This window comes from Manacus candei, unplaced genomic scaffold (genome assembly GCF_025592945.1).
Source record: "Manacus candei isolate 608988 ecotype Guabito, Panama unplaced genomic scaffold, ASM2559294v1 h1tg000064l, whole genome shotgun sequence".
NCBI classification, from domain to species: Eukaryota; Metazoa; Chordata; class Aves; order Passeriformes; family Pipridae; genus Manacus; species Manacus candei.
In genome coordinates this window covers 3,597,239-3,617,619 of record NW_026138112.1, presented here as the reverse complement: position 1 = coordinate 3,617,619, position 20,381 = coordinate 3,597,239, and the positions used below count along the sequence as shown (strand labels likewise).

General features: G+C 48.3%; 2 protein-coding genes across 6 annotated transcripts; both read left to right on the top strand.

Annotated features, from left to right (window-relative positions):
• The first annotated feature begins 259 nt into the window (after nt 1-259).
• On the top strand, nt 260-7,786 carry LOC127479006 (glutathione S-transferase theta-1-like). Of its 2 annotated transcripts, none has more exons than XM_051805443.1 (6): nt 260-398; nt 3,142-3,229; nt 3,906-4,056; nt 4,613-4,789; nt 5,330-5,521; nt 7,618-7,786. In XM_051805443.1, the coding sequence occupies exons 1-6, from the start codon at nt 287-289 to the stop codon at nt 7,630-7,632; spliced, it is 735 nt and encodes a 244-aa protein (XP_051661403.1). In that variant the 5' UTR covers nt 260-286; the 3' UTR covers nt 7,633-7,786. The 2 variants fall into 2 exon arrangements, with proteins under 2 accessions (XP_051661403.1, XP_051661402.1); XM_051805442.1 differs by having other exon boundaries at nt 7,578-7,770.
• On the top strand, nt 7,683-20,241 carry LOC127479005 (glutathione S-transferase theta-1). Of its 4 annotated transcripts, none has more exons than XM_051805438.1 (6): nt 10,481-10,696; nt 10,788-10,844; nt 14,365-14,452; nt 15,550-15,700; nt 17,881-18,057; nt 18,845-20,241. In XM_051805438.1, exons 1-6 carry the CDS (start codon nt 10,585-10,587, stop codon nt 19,043-19,045), a joined length of 786 nt encoding a protein of 261 aa, XP_051661398.1. In that variant the 5' UTR covers nt 10,481-10,584; the 3' UTR covers nt 19,046-20,241. The 4 variants fall into 4 exon arrangements, with proteins under 4 accessions (XP_051661401.1, XP_051661398.1, XP_051661399.1 ...); XM_051805440.1 differs by having other exon boundaries at nt 10,644-10,696; nt 12,306-14,452; XM_051805441.1 differs by lacking the exons at nt 10,481-10,696; nt 10,788-10,844 and adding an exon at nt 7,683-7,796.
• The last annotated feature ends 140 nt before the right edge of the window (nt 20,242-20,381 follow it).

The following is a 20,381-nucleotide window of genomic DNA, read 5'->3' as shown; positions in this document are numbered from 1 at the left end:
CCAGTCAGCCTTGCGGTTTCCTTATCATTAAGGGATTAAGGGCAGTTATTAGGACAAGCCAGAGATCAGATGTGAGGTGGCAGAGCCCGGTTGAAACTTTGCCCCAAAAAGTGCCGTCACCGCTGTCCTGTGAGCCCCCGGCCCGGCCCTGCCCCGAGCGGCCGGAGCGGGGGAGCTGCGCTCCGCCCCGGGGCGGACCCGGCGCAGGCGGGTGCTGCTCACACCCTGCATCGCACGCAGCGAGACGGGAGCGGGCGGCGGCGGCGGCAGAGGCAGCGGTGGCAGGATGGGGCTGGAGCTGTACCTGGACCTGCTCTCGCAGCCCTGCCGGGCGCTCTACATCTTCGCCCGGAGCAACAACATCCCCTTCGAGTTCAAGCGGGTGCAGCTGATGAAGGGTGAGCGGGGCCGGGGGCGGCGGGGAGGGGGTCCCCCTGTCCTCCCGGTGTCCCCAGCGTTAGTCGGGGCCCAGCTGCTCCACCCGCGGGTGCCTCGCGTCCCTTCGCCGCTCCCGGGGGAGCTGCCGGATTCCAGCCCGAGGGTGGAAGCGGGTTACTCACCGTCCCCATCCGTGCCAGATGCTGCGAGAGGGCGAGGTGGCCCTCCCGCTGCAGAGGGTTCTTGGTGCCTACACAAAAACAGGACCTAATTGTCCAGTGCACCCCTGTTTTTTAAGTAGTCATCTCAGTACCTCTGTTCCTCTGCAACAAAGAGGACTCTGCAAAGGCGTGTGGTATCTTTGAAATCGGCTCCACCCCGGCAGAAAGTGAGTCTGATAAAAGGGGCTTTTCTGAGAAGCGCTCAGGATGTGCCAGGTCTGAGGGCATTCCCCGGTTAATGGGAAACAGAAATTCAGAGGTGGGACATACATGTATGGGCGAGGACAGCCGAGGTGTGCAGTTCTTGTTCCCTAATTAAACTTCTTTAAAAAGCTTTGTGCTCCAGTAAGCAGCAGCAGTTGTTGCAGAGCAGCTCTTTTTTTCTTGGCAGGGGTTAACAGCTCCGTGGGAGGGTCCTCATGTATGAGGGTCCTCACTGCCCATGTGCAGGATGGGCAGGGCAGGGCAGTTGGCTGTCCCTCTGGGGGTTCCATTGGGTCAGGCAGTTTGTAGCCAGGTTATTTTGAGAGGGTTGAGGGCAGACTTGTGAAGGCTGTGGAGCGAGACAATGCAGCTGCCAGTGATCTGAACACTGATAAATGAAGAAAGGAAGGTGGTTTTATTTGGGCTAGGACCAACTGATAACTGATAGGAGCCTGTCCAAGGGGTACTGGGTGTTTTCACCAAAGGATGCCCAAAGATCTGCATCTTCTTTCTTTGTAACTGAAGCTGGTAAAAGCTGTCTTTCAACCTTTCCAGAGCTCTGCTGGATTTGAAATTAAGGTAATGTATTGGGCATAACAATGCCTCAGTAAGTAATGCTTAAAAACAGTGAGAAGGCTTCTGGGGCTGAAATTGATAAAGGAACAAAAGAGGCTCCAAGTTGTGACTCAGATCTCAGGGGTGATGTGGTTTAGTCTCTGGGTGTTCCCCTGCACACCTTAGCTGTGCGTTGGTTGTACCTTGCTGTGGCTTTTCCTCCCACCTATTTCATAGCAAAAATTTTTGCAATTGTTTGTAACTGGGGGCAGGCTCATCTTGTGTCCTTACCCTTCTTTCCCAATAAATAAACTGTTGTGGTGTGACTGCTGCAAAGGAGATGGCAGGCAAGCAGTGAGAGCATCAAGAGGAATGGAACAACTGGAATACAGGTATCAGGGAACTGAGAGGAAGGAAAATTAATTAAGTCACAGTTTCCCAGTGCTCTGTGCCCCGTGGCATCAGTGCCTGCTTTTGGCCAGTGCATTTAAGATGGGTTATTTGGCCAATGGGAATGCTAAAAGTGCATCCCACCCCATTCCTCCAGTGTGTGCACCTCCCATACCACAGGGAAGGGCTCCATGTACCTGCAGCTGGGTTAGCTCGCCCTGGGACACAGTGTGGGAGGCCTTGCTGCACTAGTACCCATCACTGCACAGCATGTGAGGAGCAGGAGAGGGAATTGATACTCAGAACTGAGCTGGTGCACTGAATGTGTCCCTTCAGAAAAGCTCCAGGGCCCCCAGTGGGGCAGGTCTCAAGGAAAGGGGTGGAAAGAGTGAGAATGGATAGAAATCACATGATATTCAAAGGACACCTGAGAGGACCTGGAATCTTCACACTTCATCTTTTTGAAAGGGGGTGGCAGAGATGGGCTGTGAGCCAAGTGACGAGGGGAATAGTCACAAATCAGGTTTGCCAGATGCTGGGAAAGCTAAAATCACTTCCAGAACATCTCCTCTGGCACACAGATTCTCAGGTGACTCACATAGCAGGAGGTGGCACAAGGTTAGTTACACATAAGAGAGGCTTGAATACACAGGTACACATGTGTGACTGAAGCCAGTGGTTGGAAAAGGCCAGCACAAACAAGTCACATAAAACAAGGCTTCTGGGACTGGGTCCAGACACAACAGAGCATGTTGAGACCTCAAATGAACAAAGCACCTTCTCCTGTCAGATTCACTCTGCCTGCCTTTCAGGGGGGACCTACAAGATAGCTTAAAAGCAACAAATCCATATTTTCTCTGACAAAAGATATGACAAAGTGCACAGGAGCTGATTCCATCTTTATATGGAATCACAGAAATTTATTTTCATCTGAGGACTAAAAAGAGAGTTGAATATAAATTACATTATCATCCAGGAAAAAAAAATAAACTGCTTTCTCACTGTCCATGTTGGTGATGTTTCTGACAGTGAGATCCCTTTCCTCTAAGGCACTCAGTGCTCACTCTGGGTTTGTACAGGACAGGTACCTCCAGGCACAAACTTGGAGCTGATAGAGCCCTGAGTAGACAAGCACTATTGGTATGAAAGGACTCCTAGCCATTCTGCCTGTGGTCAAGAGGTGGGTCTGGTATGCAGACAATAAGCAAGTAAGGTGATACCATAGGGCAACCCCCCTATTCACCCTGCAGCACTCATTGATTGATTATAAGCTTGATACAAGACTGTATTTGTACAATCAAAACCAGGAACTCGAGGCCAAATGGTCCCCACAAGTGTTGCAGACAAGTCCTGACTATCCCTGCCAAGTAAAACTTCTCATTTCCCTCCTCAGGGCAGCACAAGACGGAGGAGTTCCGGAAGGTGAATGTCCTGATGAAGGTGCCTGCACTAAGGGATGGTTCTTTCACCTTAGCAGAGAGGTGAGGCTCAAATAAGCTCAACCCCTACCTGCAGTATTGTTTATCCCAAAGATTGGATTCTGCCAGGGCACTGCTGGGACTCCAGCCCAGGCAGTTTTTTTCTTCCTTCCTATCGGTTCCACTTGTACACAACAAACCTACGTTTCAAGAGAATCCTTCTAATGTAAACAACTCAAACAGCATTGATAGTGCAAAGATCAGTGGGCTGCTGCTTAGAGCTACCTTGCATGTAGGCAGTGTTTCCCAGCTTAAATACCTGTCCACGTGTCCTCCTGCTCTCTGCCTGCAGCTGGAGGCTGTAGGTCAGTGCAGGAAATCTGACATAAGGCACCTGCTGCTGAATGGCCGGGCACTGTGAAGGTCAGCTTTGGTATAAACTCATTCTTCAGCTCCTGTTTGCTCAACAGTGTCATGGGGTAACTGTGCCAGCAGGCCACGTCTGTCTCGCTGGGCGGATGTATCAGATAATTGCTGCCCACAAGCAGCTGGTTGAGCCAGCACAAACTCCCTCCTGTGCTGTGCCTTGCTGGCAGTTCCATGTCCTGCACTTCCACCTGACTCGGATCAGGCTTGTGCTGCTGCTTGTCCAGCAGTGCACAGTTTGGGGGGAGAAGAAAGGACGAGGTGCTTTACTCTCAGGTGATCAGCTCACTGGTCTGTCTCGCTCTTTGGGCAGCATTGCAATCCTCCTGTACCTCGCCCAGAAATTCAAGACTCCTGATCACTGGTACCCATCTGACCTGCAGAAAAGGGCGAGGGTCGATGAGTACCTGTCATGGCAGCACGCCAACATCCGTGCGAAGGGGAGCAAGGTGTTCCTATCGAAGGTGAGACCATCATATACCAAAAGTTACGTGCTAAGAGCTGTGAGTGCAATGGCCCACCTGTGTGCAGGGCCTTCCCGAGCAAATGTACAAGTCAGGTGGCAAACTGGAACAAAACTAGATCTGGAATTGACTTGGCTGCTCAGCTGAGCCTAACTGAAGTGGCCTGAATCCCTCATGGTGCAGCCACTGCTCTGTGAGACCCAGAGCAAACTCATCCTGGGTGAGCAGCTCTCACCAGACACAGCTCAGCGCCTGCTGCTCAGCTTCATGGAAAGAACCAACCTCCTACTGGAAAACAAAACGCAGTTGCTGGCAGATGATGCAGTCTTCCCTTGAGAGGAGATTCTTGCGGTTGAAATTTCAGATTTCTAGGGAGGAGACAAGGAGAGGCAGGAAGTAGTGACTGACATTAATGTTGACCTGGCAAGGGAGATGAGCAGTTCCAGTTGTTCCTTTGCCTGGCTGGTGAGGGATCCTCAGAGGGGGGCAAAGAGAGGGTGATGACCAGATTTGGAAGGAATCACTTAAAGAGCAACTTGTTTCTTCTCCCTGCCAGGTGCTGCTGCCTATCCTCACAGGCCAGCCACTTTCTGCAGAGAAACTGGAATTTCTTATTGAGGACCTCAATGTTGTCCTAAAGCAGTTTGAAGAGAAGTTCTTGCAGGACAAGCCCTTCATTGCAGGCAGCGAGGTCTCCCTGGCAGACCTCGTAGCGCTGGTGGAGCTCATGCAGGTGAGCATCAACCTGCTGCTGGGTATGTGGGTTGGGCTGTGGGCAGGCCAGGCCAAGGGGTGGCTGCTGCACCACCACCTTGGTAACAGCAGAGCTCCCTGCAGTTAACCCTTCCATGGGGTTAAGTCTCGTTCCTTTTTGACTTTGACCCTAATTAAGTTTGCCAGGGAACACCTACTCTGATGACACAGTTCTTTCTATAGAAATATGGTCAAATATGGTCAAAGAAGATAAATTACAAACTAGGCAGAGAAAGTAAAGATATTTGGAAGAGATGTGCTGGTGTGCATGAACCTCTATGTTCTGTATTAGACAGTTCTGGGGTTAGCCATGGCAGAGCTGTTTGCTGCATGTCCCAGGGGACAGCAGCTGCTGAGGATATCACCACTTGCTTCCTATGAGCTAAGAATCAGAGATGAGCTCCACCCAATGTGATGACTGACTGCTGCCTTGAGCCAAAAGCCTATCGGTCCTTCCTTTGGTCCCATCCCTGGTAAATGCCTTGTTTGACTCACTCCCAGGTGCTCTCTCTCCCTGCAGCCTGTAGGTGCTGGCTACAACCTCTTTGAGGAGAGGCCAAAGTTGGCGGAGTGGCGCCGGCGGGTGGAAGAAGCTGTGGGGAAGGAGCTCTTCCAGGAAGCCCATGAAGGGATCATGAACATTAAGAACTTAACCGCTGATCAGTTTGCACCTGAACTGCTGGAGAGTTTCAAGCAGCAACTCCTAAAGCAGGTCAGCCAGAATTAGAGGATTATGCTCTAATAAAATAGATTATTTTATGAAGGCTTATTGCAGTCTTTCAGCATTTCTTCTAAAAATCACACAGAAACACTATTCCACAAAATGCACTTGCCTTTACTCACAGCCTTTCTGCAACTTAGAAGGGAAGAAAAATACATTTTAAACTGCTGTGAGCTGCTTTCTCCTCTTGTGCACTGCAGCATGGGAGCTGTAGCCCTGAAGGCTTTTCTTTCATGTTCCAGCACCACTGGATCTGCTTGAGGACTAAGGTGATTCAGTCTGTGTGGAAACGGGGGCCAGTCAGAGCTGCCTTCTCCATCTCTGTTCAGAGTTTTCCAGAAAAGAGCAAAGGTTTCCTGAGGGTATGGTGGAAGAGATGTACCTGAAACAAGGAAAAATAATTGTAGCAGATGGTTTTCACTCTGCAAAGTGAAAACACTCTGCTGGAAGATTTTTGCTCTTTAGGAAAGAGGCAGTTCAGGACCCAGTCCCTGCTGGGGACACTGCCAGGGCTCTTAGAGCACCTAGCCACTAGATGCTGCTGCATCATCTGTGGGAGCAAAGGGACACAGTGCCCAGGAGCAGGGAGCTGTGTGGGCCCAAGGGAGACCTCCAGCTTCTGTGAAGGATAGGGTTAGTCCTGTCAATAAAATTCCTTGACCACAGACTCATATCACACTCTACAAAGAACATCCTGCACAGTGGTGAAAAGCTGCTTTTCTTGGTCAAGCTGCTGCCAGCCACACAGTCCCCACTGTAAACCACACCAGTGCTCACTCTGTTTTCCCACAGTGGCTTTGTCAGCTCAACAGAAGCCACTTAGGCCAGGCTGTGTGCACTGACAGGGGCTGTGGTGGCTGGGCCAGCACTGAGGGCAGTGGGAGCTGTGCTGGCCAGCCCTGGGTGAGCAGAGCATTCAGTATAAGAGCTGAGTAATGCCCCAAATACAGTTAATGTTCCACTACTCTTTTGTCTCATCAGGTCCTCTAGTAAGGTTAATGGTTACATTTGCCAGGTGTTGTAGCTCTGTTTGGATTTGTAAACAGGATTTGGAAGGAAGTGGACATTGAGTCATCCTGCACACCTGTGCAGCATCCTTTACAACCTCTTGCCTGTGCCCCTTCGTGTCCCTCCTGCCTTCCTGTCCTCCTGTCCTGTGACCTTCCATTTCCAGGTACAGGCTTCCGCAAGGAGGGTTCCAGTTTGCAGAATTGTTTTTTCCCACCTCCTGGTTCAGCTCTGGCTGTATGTGGAAGTCTGTCTGTGCTGGCTGGTTACGCTATTCACAGAGACAGCCCTGCAGAATGCTGGGGGTGAGATGTCAGCCATCTGAATGCAAGTCATGACAGTGCTCAGAAAAGGTGCAATTAGCTGCTAAAACAATCTCACGCATGTTTTCAGTTGGACCTACTGTTTTTGGGGAATGAGCCAGCTCCCTCTTCTGTGTTTGTCTCCTGAGTAAACCTGCCCTTTAGTTCAAAAGGGCACGTGAACTACAGCTTGCAACACACATGCCTGTGGGCTGAGCCATAGCAGCCAAGCAGGCCGGTCCCTTTACCTTCCGTTCCTCCAGCCTACGGGAAATCCTAAATGTGAGTGGTGAAAAGTCAGCTTTTCCCCCAAACTTTTTCAATTTCAGTGCTGACACATGCAGGGATATTTGTCTTCTGACCTGATTTTTTATGGGTAGGTTTGTTGAGAAGAGCCTGTTGCATGCCAATGAGTAAAGTCAATGACAGGAGCTCTCTTCTTGCCCCAAGGGTGCCTAAGCAGCAACCCCTGATGATGCTGCCCCACTGCTCAAGTTGGCAGCAGTGCTGAGCCTCAAGAGAACGGCCTGTTTACGTTGTACCACCAACCACTTCCTTCCCTCTGTAACCTGCAGCTTTACCACAATCACCAGCTGGGCTGCTGTGCACCCTGCAATCAAAGAGGTGCCTTCGCTGCCTCACCAAGGCTGCCCAGCCTCGCTGCACTCTGCTGTTGGCACCTTTGTACTTACCCTAACTTCAAGATTCCTGACTTCCAACTTTTCCCTTTCTTGTAGAGAGCAAACTTCCTACCAGCACAATAAATGTCTCCCACAGCTTCTGCACAAGTAGAAAATCAGAGCAGAGAAATTATCAAAACCAAGAGCCTATTCTGCAGAGTGCTAACCTCGACAAACCTCAGACCAGGCTTGGGAGTGGAGCCTTTCCTGACACACATCTCCCTGCAGAATCTCCAGACAGGGCTGCTCTGCACGCAAACCATTGCATGAGTCAAGGTAAATAAAGTGTCTTTCTTTTCATTTTCTAATTTATGATACTTGTAGCACAAGAGCTCCATGTAAGAGTCTCGAGCCAATTTTCTGCTTGTTGGAATAAAGCACAAGTTCCTTAAATGTCACCCACGGTGTGCTCCTGCAAGGACGGCTGCCTTCAAAACCAAGCCTGAACTGTGTTCAGAGCTGGCTCTCTGGTGCTCCTCCACCGCTGTGTCACAAAGGATAAGCACACTTGCCTCACTACAGCCTGGTCATGGTGACAGGAAGAGATTTTAAATTGTTTTTCCTATAGTCTCTGGTCTGTTGCACGTTCATGGTGCAGGGACCAGTGGTATTTTGGGCCCTTCTATGCACATAGGACAAAGCACCTCCCTAGAGCAACTCCTTGGATGGTCACAGAGTTGTACAACAGATGCCTTGTTTTTTGCTCTAAATAGTGGAGATAAGGCAACTCATCCTTGTACTTTGCCTTTTGCTATCCCTACACCTCTGCATTTTGTGTTATTTGATCTTGTCACGTTCCAGTTCCCAGACTGAAAGCCCTGAGAGCTGCCTGCCAAAACCTAACAGGTTGTGCAAGAGTTTTGCCTGCCTTGGTACAAGGTCTGTTGTTGAGTGTCCACTCCCTTTCACCCTGAAAAGCGAGAGGGTCACACCTCCAGTGTCAGTTTAACGTGCTGTTCGATTCAATTTGCTCAATTCTTGCCAGGGGCTATTTGGAAATAGGTGAGAGCCTGTGACTTTTAGAATAAAATGAAGCTGGGATGCACGAAATGGGAGGAATAGTTAAAAAGCAGATCCATATCCTGAGACCTTTTCTGAATTACTAAGAAATAAATTGCAGAACTTAATGCGTTTTTTCTGTCTTGTTCCTGTTCCCAAAAAGCTGACAGAGAAAATAAGGGCAGGAAAAATGTCCTTTGAGGTGATGGAGTTAAGTGAAAATACAGTGCTAGAAGCACAAGCCTGGAGCCAGGAATAATCAATCAAATGGCCTATAACACAACTAGATAGAAATACCTCTTGGGTTGTGTGGGCTGTGCAGTGCAGTCAGCAAATTGGAGAAAAACTTAAGGAAGGAACATTTCCAGGAGGCACACGAAAAGATCTTTGAAGTCCAGATAGGACTAATAGATCAACTGAACCATAAATAAAGGAGCAAAGCGAACCCACACTGCTAAGGTTGCTGCACACCAATGAGATCAACAAACTCTTCACAGGGATATCTCAGAGTAGGGACATGCAACCACTCTGAAGCACAAAGACTTCTCAGACTATTACCTGTGCAGAGCCACTTTCATGCTCCTTTTCCCCACTCCCTTAACATTTAAGATTCCTTTGTACTGAAGGAGTTTGAACTCAAGCACCTACCACAACACCTTGATCTCCAGCATATCGGTGCTGGTGCAGGTGCTCTAGAGGGTAAACTGTGTGTGCAGGGGAACTGGAGGGTGTGCACAGCCCCTTTCCCTGTTCTGGCTGAGAAACTGAAAAACTCTTATAGTGTGGTTCTAAATCTGAAAGTTCTAAACCCCTGAAAGTGTTCCAGTTCATAATTTACCCAGAGGTCCCAGCTCAGTAGCTGAGCCTTCTCACCACCGTTGGTAACGATCCTCTCTACAAGAAAAAAAAGCAACTGATCCTCCAGTTCCCTCTCCCCGAGGTTCACATAGCTCTTTCCAAAGATTTGTGCAACACACAGGCTCTGTAGCACAACACTGATAAAAAGGTGTCAGCTGAGCTGAGGTGGGTTTGACTGGAGGTGACTTTGCTCTAAGTGGTTCAGCTGCTCTATCTCCCAGAGTCCCAGAAGTCCCAGTACTCAGCCAGCACGTCACCTTCCCTGAATCACACAGCTGTGAAACGCTGCAGGCCCAGTGCAAGGGCTTGAATTGAGTCTAAGCCTCTTTAGTTCTCCTCCACTTGTGTGGAAATCTGAAGTGACAAATACCAGGGAGAGCAGAAAGTCACTTTGAGTAAGTATGCAGATGTAATGCCTGCAGAGAAGTCCTCCACGCTTCACTGCCATTCAGGTGTCACCTCGCAGGACTGGGCAGAGACTACATGACCAAAGAATTATGTTCTGAACTGAAAACCATCCTGAGATCTGGTGGTGTGAGATTAATGCTGGCTTAGGGGACATTGTGCAAAGGCCTTGTCTGCAGAGTGGCACATCCCTGCAGAGCTGTGTTACCAGAACAAGCATTTACCTTCTAAGAGCCATGGTGGGATGCTGAGGGTGAGAGCAGCTCCCGAGCCCCTTTGGTGCCAGCCAAGGCTGCAGAGGGGAATGACAACCCCTGCTCTCTCAGAGCTTAGTGCCAACCTCTCTTTTGAGGCTGGCAATTGACAGTTACTCGCAGTTTATCTCTCACGTTCCCTTCCCTTCCTGAAGGAAAATGAATAGGCACGGTGTCAGCCCCCGCGGGCCAGGGCCGCCTGACGGTGGAATAGGGAATTCTGTGCCCTCTGCCCAAATTCCAGCTGCGCCTTCCCGCCCCTGCCACGGTCGAGGGGACTCTCCTGGGCTTCTCCGGGATTATCCAGACCGCCCCCCGCAGGAAGCCGGCGCCCCGCGGTCCCCCCACGGCTCACTCCCCGCTCCGTCCGGCTCCGTGCCCCGCACAGCCACCGCCCCCCGCCCGGCGCGGCCCGGGGAAGGGAGGAGGGGAGGGACGGAGGGCACCTCCCGCCCGGCGCGGCTCGGCCCCCGCCGGCCCATGCGGGGCGGCTCCGGGTGGCCGCCGGCAGAGCCGCGGCAGCTCCGCGCGGGGCGGGCCGGGTCGGGATGGGGCTGGAGCTGTACCTGGACCTGCTCTCGCAGCCCTGCCGCTCCATCTACATCTTCGCCCGGAGCAACAACATCCCCTTCGAGTTCAAGCACGTGGAGCTGTTCAAAGGTGGGACGGGCGCTGCCCCGGGGCAGAGCGGGGCCGGGGCGGGCGCGGCCCGGCGGGGCGGCGGCTCAGCCCCTCTCTTGGCTCTTGGCAGACTCGGTGCTGGGGAAGAGGCCGGCGGCGGGGAGCGGCGCGGAGCAGCCCCGCGCAGGTGAGAGCAGGGCAGGGGACGGGAAGGTCCCCGCGGCGGGCACCGAGCCTGTCCCCGGGCGGGGAGGGACCAGACGAGCCGCGCTCCGGGCGATCCCCGGGCGGGGGCCGGGCTGAGCCCTCCTGTGCGGGCCCGGACCTGCGGCGGGTTTGCTCTCCCGGCCCCCGGGGGAGCCCCTTCGCCTCTCGGCAGAGGAGCAGCAGCGCGTCCTTCGGCCTGGCGGGAGGGAAGGACGAGCTCCCGGGGTCACCCGAGTGATGCTGAATCCGTGCGCTGCCCAGGGGCATTGAACGCAGTGGTTTGACCGTGCGACTCCTGTTCCCAGAGCCGTCTCGTAGATCCTCTGCATCTATTTTTGTGGATCACCAAGGAATGTTCCTCCAGCCGTTTCTAGCAAATTAGTCACAGTGACAGCCGAGGAGTGCTCTGGGAATGCTGTACTTTGCAGAAACACTCAGATGTTTGGGCTCGCCCAACTATAGAACTATTGCCCAGTTACATATTGCATTTTCCTAGTAAACTGTTGCTTTTGTGCACAAGGCAAAGCATAGTACTTGGAAATCCTTAGCTGAGGACATGATTAGGCAGGGACATGACTGACAAATAGACTGGAGTTTTTTCCTTTCTATTTCTGTAAAATCTTGTCCACTGCTCTTTTCATTCAGCAATGTCTCCTTCCTTCTACTATGACTTACACTTAAGAATTCCTTGTGTGTGCAGCCTGCCTTGCTTTTCTTACAGTGTAATAATTTCCTTGCTAAATTACTCCTCAAAGCCCAACAATACACACAGTGTATATATCTATATATTCTTGAGGGACACCAAGATCTGATTACACCAGATACAACTGATGTTAAACCATAAGTCAAACCAATATCACAGGAATGATAAAGATAGGCCACCTAATACCACTAAACAAAAAGGCTGGCTCTTCTGGCTGGAAGAGAGGCAGAAGCTTAAACTGTGTTAAACAGCAAACACAAATATTGGTCTCTATTTTCACACAGTAAGCAGTTGGTCCCAATGGAGCTGCCTGCAGTTAGTGTTCACACCAAGGCATTTGCCAGTTCTCAGCTCAGTCACAGAGTCCTGGCACGGGTCTTTTATTCTGTGTATAAAGACTTTGTACAAAGCAGAGCACACGAGGTGCCATCTCTGGGCTGTGCTGCAGGCTGTGTTACAGACACCGACCTACTGTCCAGCCTGATGTAATGATGTGTTAGTCCCATCAGGGAGCAAATACGCTCAGTATTCCTGCTAGGACTGCTATATGATGAAAGCTGGCTGAAATTTGGTTCAGGCTGCCCTCATCCACTGCTTACTTCTCATGTCCTTGTTTCTTAGTTTCCTGCTACCTTGGAAAATAAACACAGACAGCAGGACAACAACTGGGTCTGACAAGGGAGTGCTCGTTAGCTTGAGGCATTACTGACTGGAAACTTTCTGCTGCTCTTTTCCAAGGACCCCCTGACTACTTACCAGATCCCACCAGAGCTGGGTGTGTGATGACCACTGGCCTTTGGAGCCCTTCTAAAACAACAGGACCAAGCACCTTCTCCAAGCAACTCCTTGCATGACAATAGATTACAAAAATTTGCCTTGCTGTTTCTGTGATACAAATCGTGTGTGTGAGGCACCTTGTACTTGGCCTGCTGGCTTGATTTTTGGGCATTTTTATATTCAATTTTTCTCAATTATTAGGCTTAACTTGCACTTTCTGTCTAGCTCTTATTCTTAAGAAGCTCTGGCTTCCTGCCTCTCTTGACAGTGCTGCCTGTTCTGCACATGGAACCTCTTACCCAGCTAAGCTGGAGGCCACCATCACAGCAGGTAGCCAGAAACTTTTCCCACCGAGATGGAACACATGGGTTTGAATCCCTTCAGACAGCAGATGGATGTGAACCTTGGTCTCTGATGAAGCTACTTACACTGGAATTAAAAAAAATACTTCTCAAAGAAACAAGGTAGAGGCTAGTCAGCTAGAAAGGAAAACAGGGTGGTAATGTCTGCTCTGCTTGATTTGCCTCATTATGTGAAATCTATATAGAGAAAGGAGTCTGTCATTGTAATGCAGCTACCTGCCTTCTCCCACCCCTTCCCAAATGATATGCAAACAAATTTGATAGTCCAGAGGGTGGTTTTATTTCCTGGAGACTTATTTCCTGCTGCACATTTGTCCAGTAAAGCAGACACTGTCACTGCCTCTGGAATGGGGGCAAATAGTTCTTGGGGATGGAGATCACTGTTAGTTAAGAGACCTTCTTTTTTTTTTCTTTTTTTTTTCTCCCTCCTCCTTCTTAGGAGCACTTAAAACAAGCAAAGCACACAAATTCCTCAGAGCTTTTCTGCTCAGGTGTTCCTGGACTGTTGTACAATTCCCTGGCAATTTAACTGCTGACTGGCAAGAGCAGTGCCAGCAGCAGGAAACTGAAACTCTGATTAGATGGTCGGCTGTTGATGCCTCCAGGGGACTGTGGAGTTTAAATTCTTATGGGATGGTGTCTTCCTGTGTTTTCCTGTCAGAGGTAGGCTGACATGCAGAGTCAGGTGTAGCACAGAGTCAGGAATAATGAAGGGTGGAGGTGTCTGAGCTCCCTTGCCCCTGGCAAATGTCCACATCTGGCTTATTTTATGAACCTGCAGTCGTACTGCTGGCACTGGTGTTTTTCCAGTCAAAAACTTTGGAAACATCCTCAGCTACATGGCTGCTGAGGGATCGGCTCTGTTGACAACATTTACTTTCTTTGTAAGTGCTTGATTCCCTCTACTTTTCAGGGATAAACAAACAGGAGGAAGATTTTCTCATTGTCTGTTATCTAGTTGGGTTCTCTTTGGTTGATCAGCCACTACAGTGATCTCTGGGGGCACAGGGCTTTTCAGTTGCTTTCCATCCTGACCATCCTAGCTAGAGTCACCCACATTTACAAACTGCGGGAAAATCACTTTGTTTTGGTGGTGCCTGTCAGAACAGGACCAGGAGTAGCAACCATCTGTCCTCATCAGGATGCTCTGTATGCAAACTCAACTTTCCCAGACCCTGCTTCCTTGGCAAATATTAAGTATTTTGTAGGTGCTCAGTTGTCCTCATCCTAACTTCTGTCTTTTTTCCCCTCTGTCTCTAAAGCCATAGGACACATTGTTCTCAAGACAAGTCAGCTGTTCTTTTTTTATCTGCAATGGTGTTTTCAATACCAGCACCTTCATTGTGTGCTCTAAGTGCCTCTCAGGGAGTGGTTTTTGTCAGTAAGTTTTGCCAGTATCCTGGTCCCTGAGTCAAGCAGTAGAACTCCTGTACAGAAATGTGAACTGCTCCATGCTGCAGGCCCAGCCTGAGCCGACTGCCCTCTACAGACAGCTCTTACACTGACTCTTCCATTTCATTACCTTTTAATTGTGAAATACGACCATATCAGAAAAACCTAACACAGGTCACTGATTGTCCAGTTGGCTGCAGATATCTCATTTATCATTCACTGACAGATACACTTCTAACCTCAGCCTTGCCTGTTCATGTTCTTAGGGTCATCAAATAGCCAAGGCACTGGCAAAGTCAACCTCTTAAAGAAAGTACCAGCACTGAAGGACGGAGACTTCACCCTTGCGGAATGGTAAGAACTCAGTCCTTAGGCTTCCTTGGGTACCAGCAGTCTGTGCTGCATTTAGAAAATGTCATTCCCATGGAATGATTAAGGATCACAGAATATATGAACGTGTTGGTTATTTTTAATAGTATAACCTCATTTTATCTCTTTCCATTTTCTGTTTGAAGTATCTTTCAGAATGTAAACAATTCAGCTGACTTAGCTTCTTGATCTCACCCTGAATGCACTTAGCTCAAAATGGGATTATAAACATTTCTGGGAAATGTTTAAAGCTTATAAAAATTCCTTTCACCCTAGGAAAAGAAAAACCCTTTTACTCTAGGAAAGAATTCTGTTTATCTGCATTAGTCATAAAGGCTGACTGAACACCTACGGAGATAAAATTTAGGGTTTACATTAAAAGACTAATATGGAGACTGGTTAATGGTGTCATAATACTGAAATAATTGAACTATAGTAGTACCTGGATAGCAGAGAGGTCTGCATTTTCTTCCATTTTGTCAGCACATTTTCTGTGGCATTTTTATTTGTAGTAACAGCCTAAGTATTGTCTCAGATGACTAAGATATCTTTCCATCTGACTCCTCCTGCCAGTTAGTGGAAGTATAAACATCTGGACAAACACAAAAAGATTCTGTAGGGTTTCCTTGCTGAGCTTTCCACAGACTTCAGTGGAAGCTGCTGGCTGGAGACAGGCCTGATGGAAAGGCAGCATAACCCATTAGAGAGTTTTGTACACAAGCACATAAACATGTGTTGGTCTTGGAGAGATGGGTCAGAACAGTCAAGGAGCAAGTAGAGTTACCTTTGCTGTAGATGATAATGGAGATTTATGGTTTGTTTACCCCAGTATGGTCCAGCAGCACCACAGAACAGTGCTGTGATTTTCCAGCAGGTTAAAGTTTTTGTGGGAACTAAGGTGATTAAGGGCCATCTCTGATGTCAACACGAATTAGATGCCTAGATTCCACTGGAAATCCTGATCTGAATACCTTTTGGTGGAAGCAGCGAGTTCAGAAGGAGCAGGAGAGGGAGCTTAGGTGAGAGCATTCTGCATCACAACTGCCTGACCCCTTTCTTGTCTCCTGTTGATGTGTGAGCAGCACTGCCATTCTGCTGTACCTGAGCCGAAAGTACAACACTCCTGACCACTGGTACCCCTCAGACATACAAAAACGGGCCCGGGTAGATGAATACCTCTCCTGGCATCACGCCAACATCCGGGCTAATGCTCCTAAGACCATGTGGATCAAGGTAAGGAGGCTGACTATTCAAATGTGAGTGAAGTGATGTTTGCCTGCGAGAATACTGAGCATTTGAACACCCCCAGTCCAGAGTGAGTTTGTTGTGCTGAAACAACAGACCTGGGCCGAGAGGAGCTGTCAGAGAGGGAGCTGTTCTGAATTGATCAACACCAGGATTTGGCAAAAGCAGCTTTGGCCATTTTGGTTTTTTTCCTTGAAGTACATCTGGTACAGAACGTCTCGAACCCAGCAGAATTCCATTGCCTGGATTTGTGAATGAATATATAACCAATTGGGTATTGCCTCCAGGGGCCTCCCCCTCACTGCACAGCTGTGCAGAGCGTGCACATCGGCAGAAGTTTGGCTTTGGTGAGCATGTACTTTGTTGCTGGAAGCAGAAAGACTTGCTGTTTTCATACAAATCCCTGCAGCCCCATCAGGGTAGAAATCCCAAAGGAGCCTTCTGCTTCCAGTACACTTAGGTACTGGGCTCAGGGACAGAGAGAAGAGAGACTCAGAAGTGCAGATATTCCTTATTCAGTGTAGTCAGGTCAATACACATTTAGGCAAAATTAAAAGAATTACCCTGAGGCAGAAAGTTTACTATCAGATGATTTTGCTGGACACCTATTTCCAGCCAACTCACAGTGAATGCAGCTATCCTCAGAGAGACCCAGGTGCAAATATAGCCCTGCAAGTGCAGCTGTGGTATGGAATCTCAAATGAAATCATAATTGCTAGTGAACAGGTAAGAACTTCCCTCCTCAGCTGTGAAGTTTGCCCTTGGTTGTGCCTAACAAAGCATATCAGGACTCATTTAGCTTCTTGATTTATTGGCATTTGATTTTTTGGCTACAGAGTACAGAAAAACAGTTCAAATATGAGTCAGATTCATTCAAGAAGCAGTTTCTTCCAGCCTCTGCAGGCTGTTACTGCACTGCTCTAAGGGAAAGAAATCCAACTACTTGCTGCAGAGGATTAGATAACCCACATGGAGAAAAGGTCCTCAGAATAACTGAAAATATGGAAACTTATAAAGCCACCATGTAATAGAAGCATATTAGCTAGAAATGGGAGAAGATAGACTGCCCTGAGATAAAGAAAAGAAAGAAGATGCTGTTTCAAGTGATTTTATCCAGAGATCCCATCATGGATAATTGGAATCACTGAGGAAAAGAACTGGCCATGAATTTTCTGATGAAATAGATTCCACATGTATTTGGCCAAAATCATGGCTTGGATTAAGCAATCTCAGCTTGCATTGTTGAATATACTTGCAGTAAGTAGAAATTCAGTCAACTCGCACTGATTGAAATTTATATCTCTAATTTTGATTCTCTAAATAAACTGTATTTCTTTAGCTGTGGAAGGTGAAGGCAGCGTAGTTGCGAAACACTGTGGGCTCTGGTGGTGGGTATACCCCTGTGAGCAGCTAAAAATGTCTTGGAAAGGCAACTACCCTCTGTGCCAGCCAGTCTGGGGAGACACAAGGACTGCAGTTATGTGACTGCTCTGGAAAAGTTTTTAGTGGTTTAAAGAGTGGTGCTTGAGAGGCCACAGAAAGGCTGGTGTAAAAAGGGTGTTGATCCACTCCCAGCCTCACTGGCTGCTGTCACACAGAGGAAGCCATTTCTGCCTTTCCAGCCAGTCCCTCCAGCATTCTAGTCCCTCCCCACACTCCTGCCACTGCCAGCACCATTCCCTCCTCTCCATCATCCTGTGGGACAGGCAGCTGCCTCCAGCACCCAGTTCCATGGCCAGGGTGGCTGGTGGGCAGGCAGCTGCTGACCTGCCTTGGCTGGCTGGTGAAACAGAGGGTGTAACAGGGGTGAATATGGCAGAGATTTGTCTTCCTCTGGAGCTGTTGCCCACTTTTCTTTTGTAACCCAACAGGGTGGAGTGGGAGGGCACAACTGCCAGGGACAAAATGAGGTGAATCCTTGATTTAGTTCTGCACATTGCTGCTGATTAGCTGGAGTTCAGGTCAGCCCCTTTGGCCTGCTTGTGTGCTCTCTGTCCATGAGCTACTTGAAGCTGTAGCAGTCCATGAAGCTCCACCACATCCCCTCCTGTGGCTTTGCTGCAGGATCACTGATGATCATGAGCAGTTCATGGGGTGTAACTGAGATTACTACGATTGGATATGTGAGAAGACAGCCAGCTGTACTTTTAAGTCCCTTCTCTCCTCAGGTGCTGATTCCCCTCTTCACAGGGCAGCCACTGCCCTCTGAGAAGCTCCAGGAGGTTATGGAGGGGCTGTCCACTTCCCTGAAGCAGTTTGAGGAGAGGTTTCTGCAGGACAAGGCTTTTATCATCGGGAGCGAGATCTCCCTGGCGGATCTTGTGGCCATTGTGGAGCTGATGCAAGTGAGTGGTGGAGTTTGGTAAGGAAGTGTCAGCACAAGGGAAAACAGATGCTGCTGGGCAGGGAGGGTGCAGCATGTGGTAACACTTCAGTAGAAAGAGGAGCGAGGGCATATCTCAACAGAACTAGCCTAAAACAATAGGGAGAATATGGGAGTGGGTTTAGAACACACAAAAAGCTGGCTGCAACAGATCTCTTTTGTTTCTCTTCTCTAACAATACCTCTTCTTCATTCTTTATCATGACTTTATTTTTAACCTCCAGAGAAAGAGGTTTAAGTGAGAAGCAATAGCAGACAGGTCTGATGAAATAAAAAATAGGAATATTTTTATCATTCAAAAATATGGTACTTGCCCATGCCATGTCTGGAAGATGCAAGAATTAGTCTCAGACAGAGGCAATCAAATTAAATCTGTTACAAACTGGTTGTTCTTTGTCAGACCTGTCCTGCAAACTGTGCAGTGGTCCCTGGAACTGCCAGCCCACCATGCCTTTAATGCTGTGGCTGAAAATCACTCACAGTACATGGTAGTCACCTCTGCTGCTCATAACAGCTCTTTCAGCACTCAAGAATTGACTTGTAGATGCCTTTTAAAATACAGTTTAGCTTCTGTGTTCCCTAGATAGGTACACCTGACCAGAGGAGATCTCCCTCCTTCCTATAGCTCCTCTATGAACTCTTCATTTTTTTTTCCTTTATCTGTACCTCGAGGTGCACTTTTGGTACCTGTTGTCTCAGTGAAGAAGTCACTGCCCAAAGCCTCACTGTTGCTCTCTCCCCTTTCTGCAGCCTGTTGGAGTTGGTTGTGACATCTTTGAGGACAGACCCAGGCTGATGGAGTGGCGCAGGCGGGTGGAGGATGCTGTGGGGAAAGAGCTTTTCTTCCAAGCCCATGAGATGATCCTCAATATCAAAGAACTGAGCAACATTCAGATTGATCCACAGCTGAAAGAGCAACTGGCACCTGTGCTGATGAAGATGTTGAAATGAATTAACCTATCTTACAATTTTTCCTGCCTTTTTTTTCTTTTTTTTTAACCTCTTCTCTGACCTCCAGTTCTACACATAGCTGGAAAGAGCACTGTAATTCTAACACAGAAATTGCAGTGTTTCCCCCCTGGCCAGGCCTTTCTTGTATCTTTGGGGGGGGAAGCTGGGGAAGGTTTAAGAACCGAAACATTAAATTTATACAGAAGGCTGAGGCCCTAGAGGTCACTTAATATGCATCTGGATTTTATTTAGGAGTCAGTCTTTTCAGCAATGCTAGAGACAAGAACGGTATTTCCTGACAGAATCTGAGCCAGCCTATAAACTGGGAACATCAGAGAACTGAAGAGGATGAGGATTGTTGTTTTCACGAGTTTTTAACATTTACACTGCAAAGTGTGCCTAATTCTCATCTTCCAGCACATATCTGCACAGACAATTACAGCACAAAACTACTTCACAAAAGTGAAAAAAGAATTTGATTTTTTTTCTTAAGTTTCTTATTTCTGAGGCATCTTGCTTGGCTGTCCATGTACATTCCACAGTTCTAGCTGCCTTTAGGTTCCTGTGAGAAATGTCTTTGTATTCATCTACAGCTGTGAATCTTTATAATTCTTCAGTTTAACCACTGCTTTTGATTTCTGAAAGCCTGGGTTCCCTTGGTGCTCAGTCTGCCAGTACACGTGTGGCAGGGGCTGTTCTTGGAGATCTTTGCAGGAAAGACCAAGTCACTTCAACAGGCTGGTGGTGGCCACAGCCTTGGAATCATTGCCTGCCTAAAATACCATGTTGATATTATAGAGGGAGTACTCTGAAAGAATGCATTCACAGTGATTTCTTGAAAGAATATGTAACAGTAAACAAATGATTTTTTTTTGGTGGTAATACTGTAATAGCAATCCACATTTCTCCTAGAAAATGGATAGGGGGAATAAGTGCAGACAGGGAATAAGTGCAGACCTGCTCTTCTGAGACTGTTTTGGATGGAAGTTCACCAAGTAAGTCACCCTGTGCAGCTGAAGTAACAAGAGAGATTTTGTGGCATTGAGCAACATATTCCTCACAATAAAAGGGCAGAGAGTTGTTTTGCAGCTTTTGGGCTCTTTTCCTTGGCTGTTTGTTTCGGGTTAGCTGTAGCTCAAATACAAAATCCTTTTGTACTGCAGCACAATTTATGAAGTAAAACTGAGCAAATCCAACCATTTCTAGTTTCTTCAGTTGAAAATAACAAATTGTAAAGGATACAGAAATGGTGGAATATACATATGTGTATTTCCCTTCATAAGTAGTTGTTGCCCTTGAACCTTACTCTGAAATCCTTGCCCAAGAACTCTTCCTG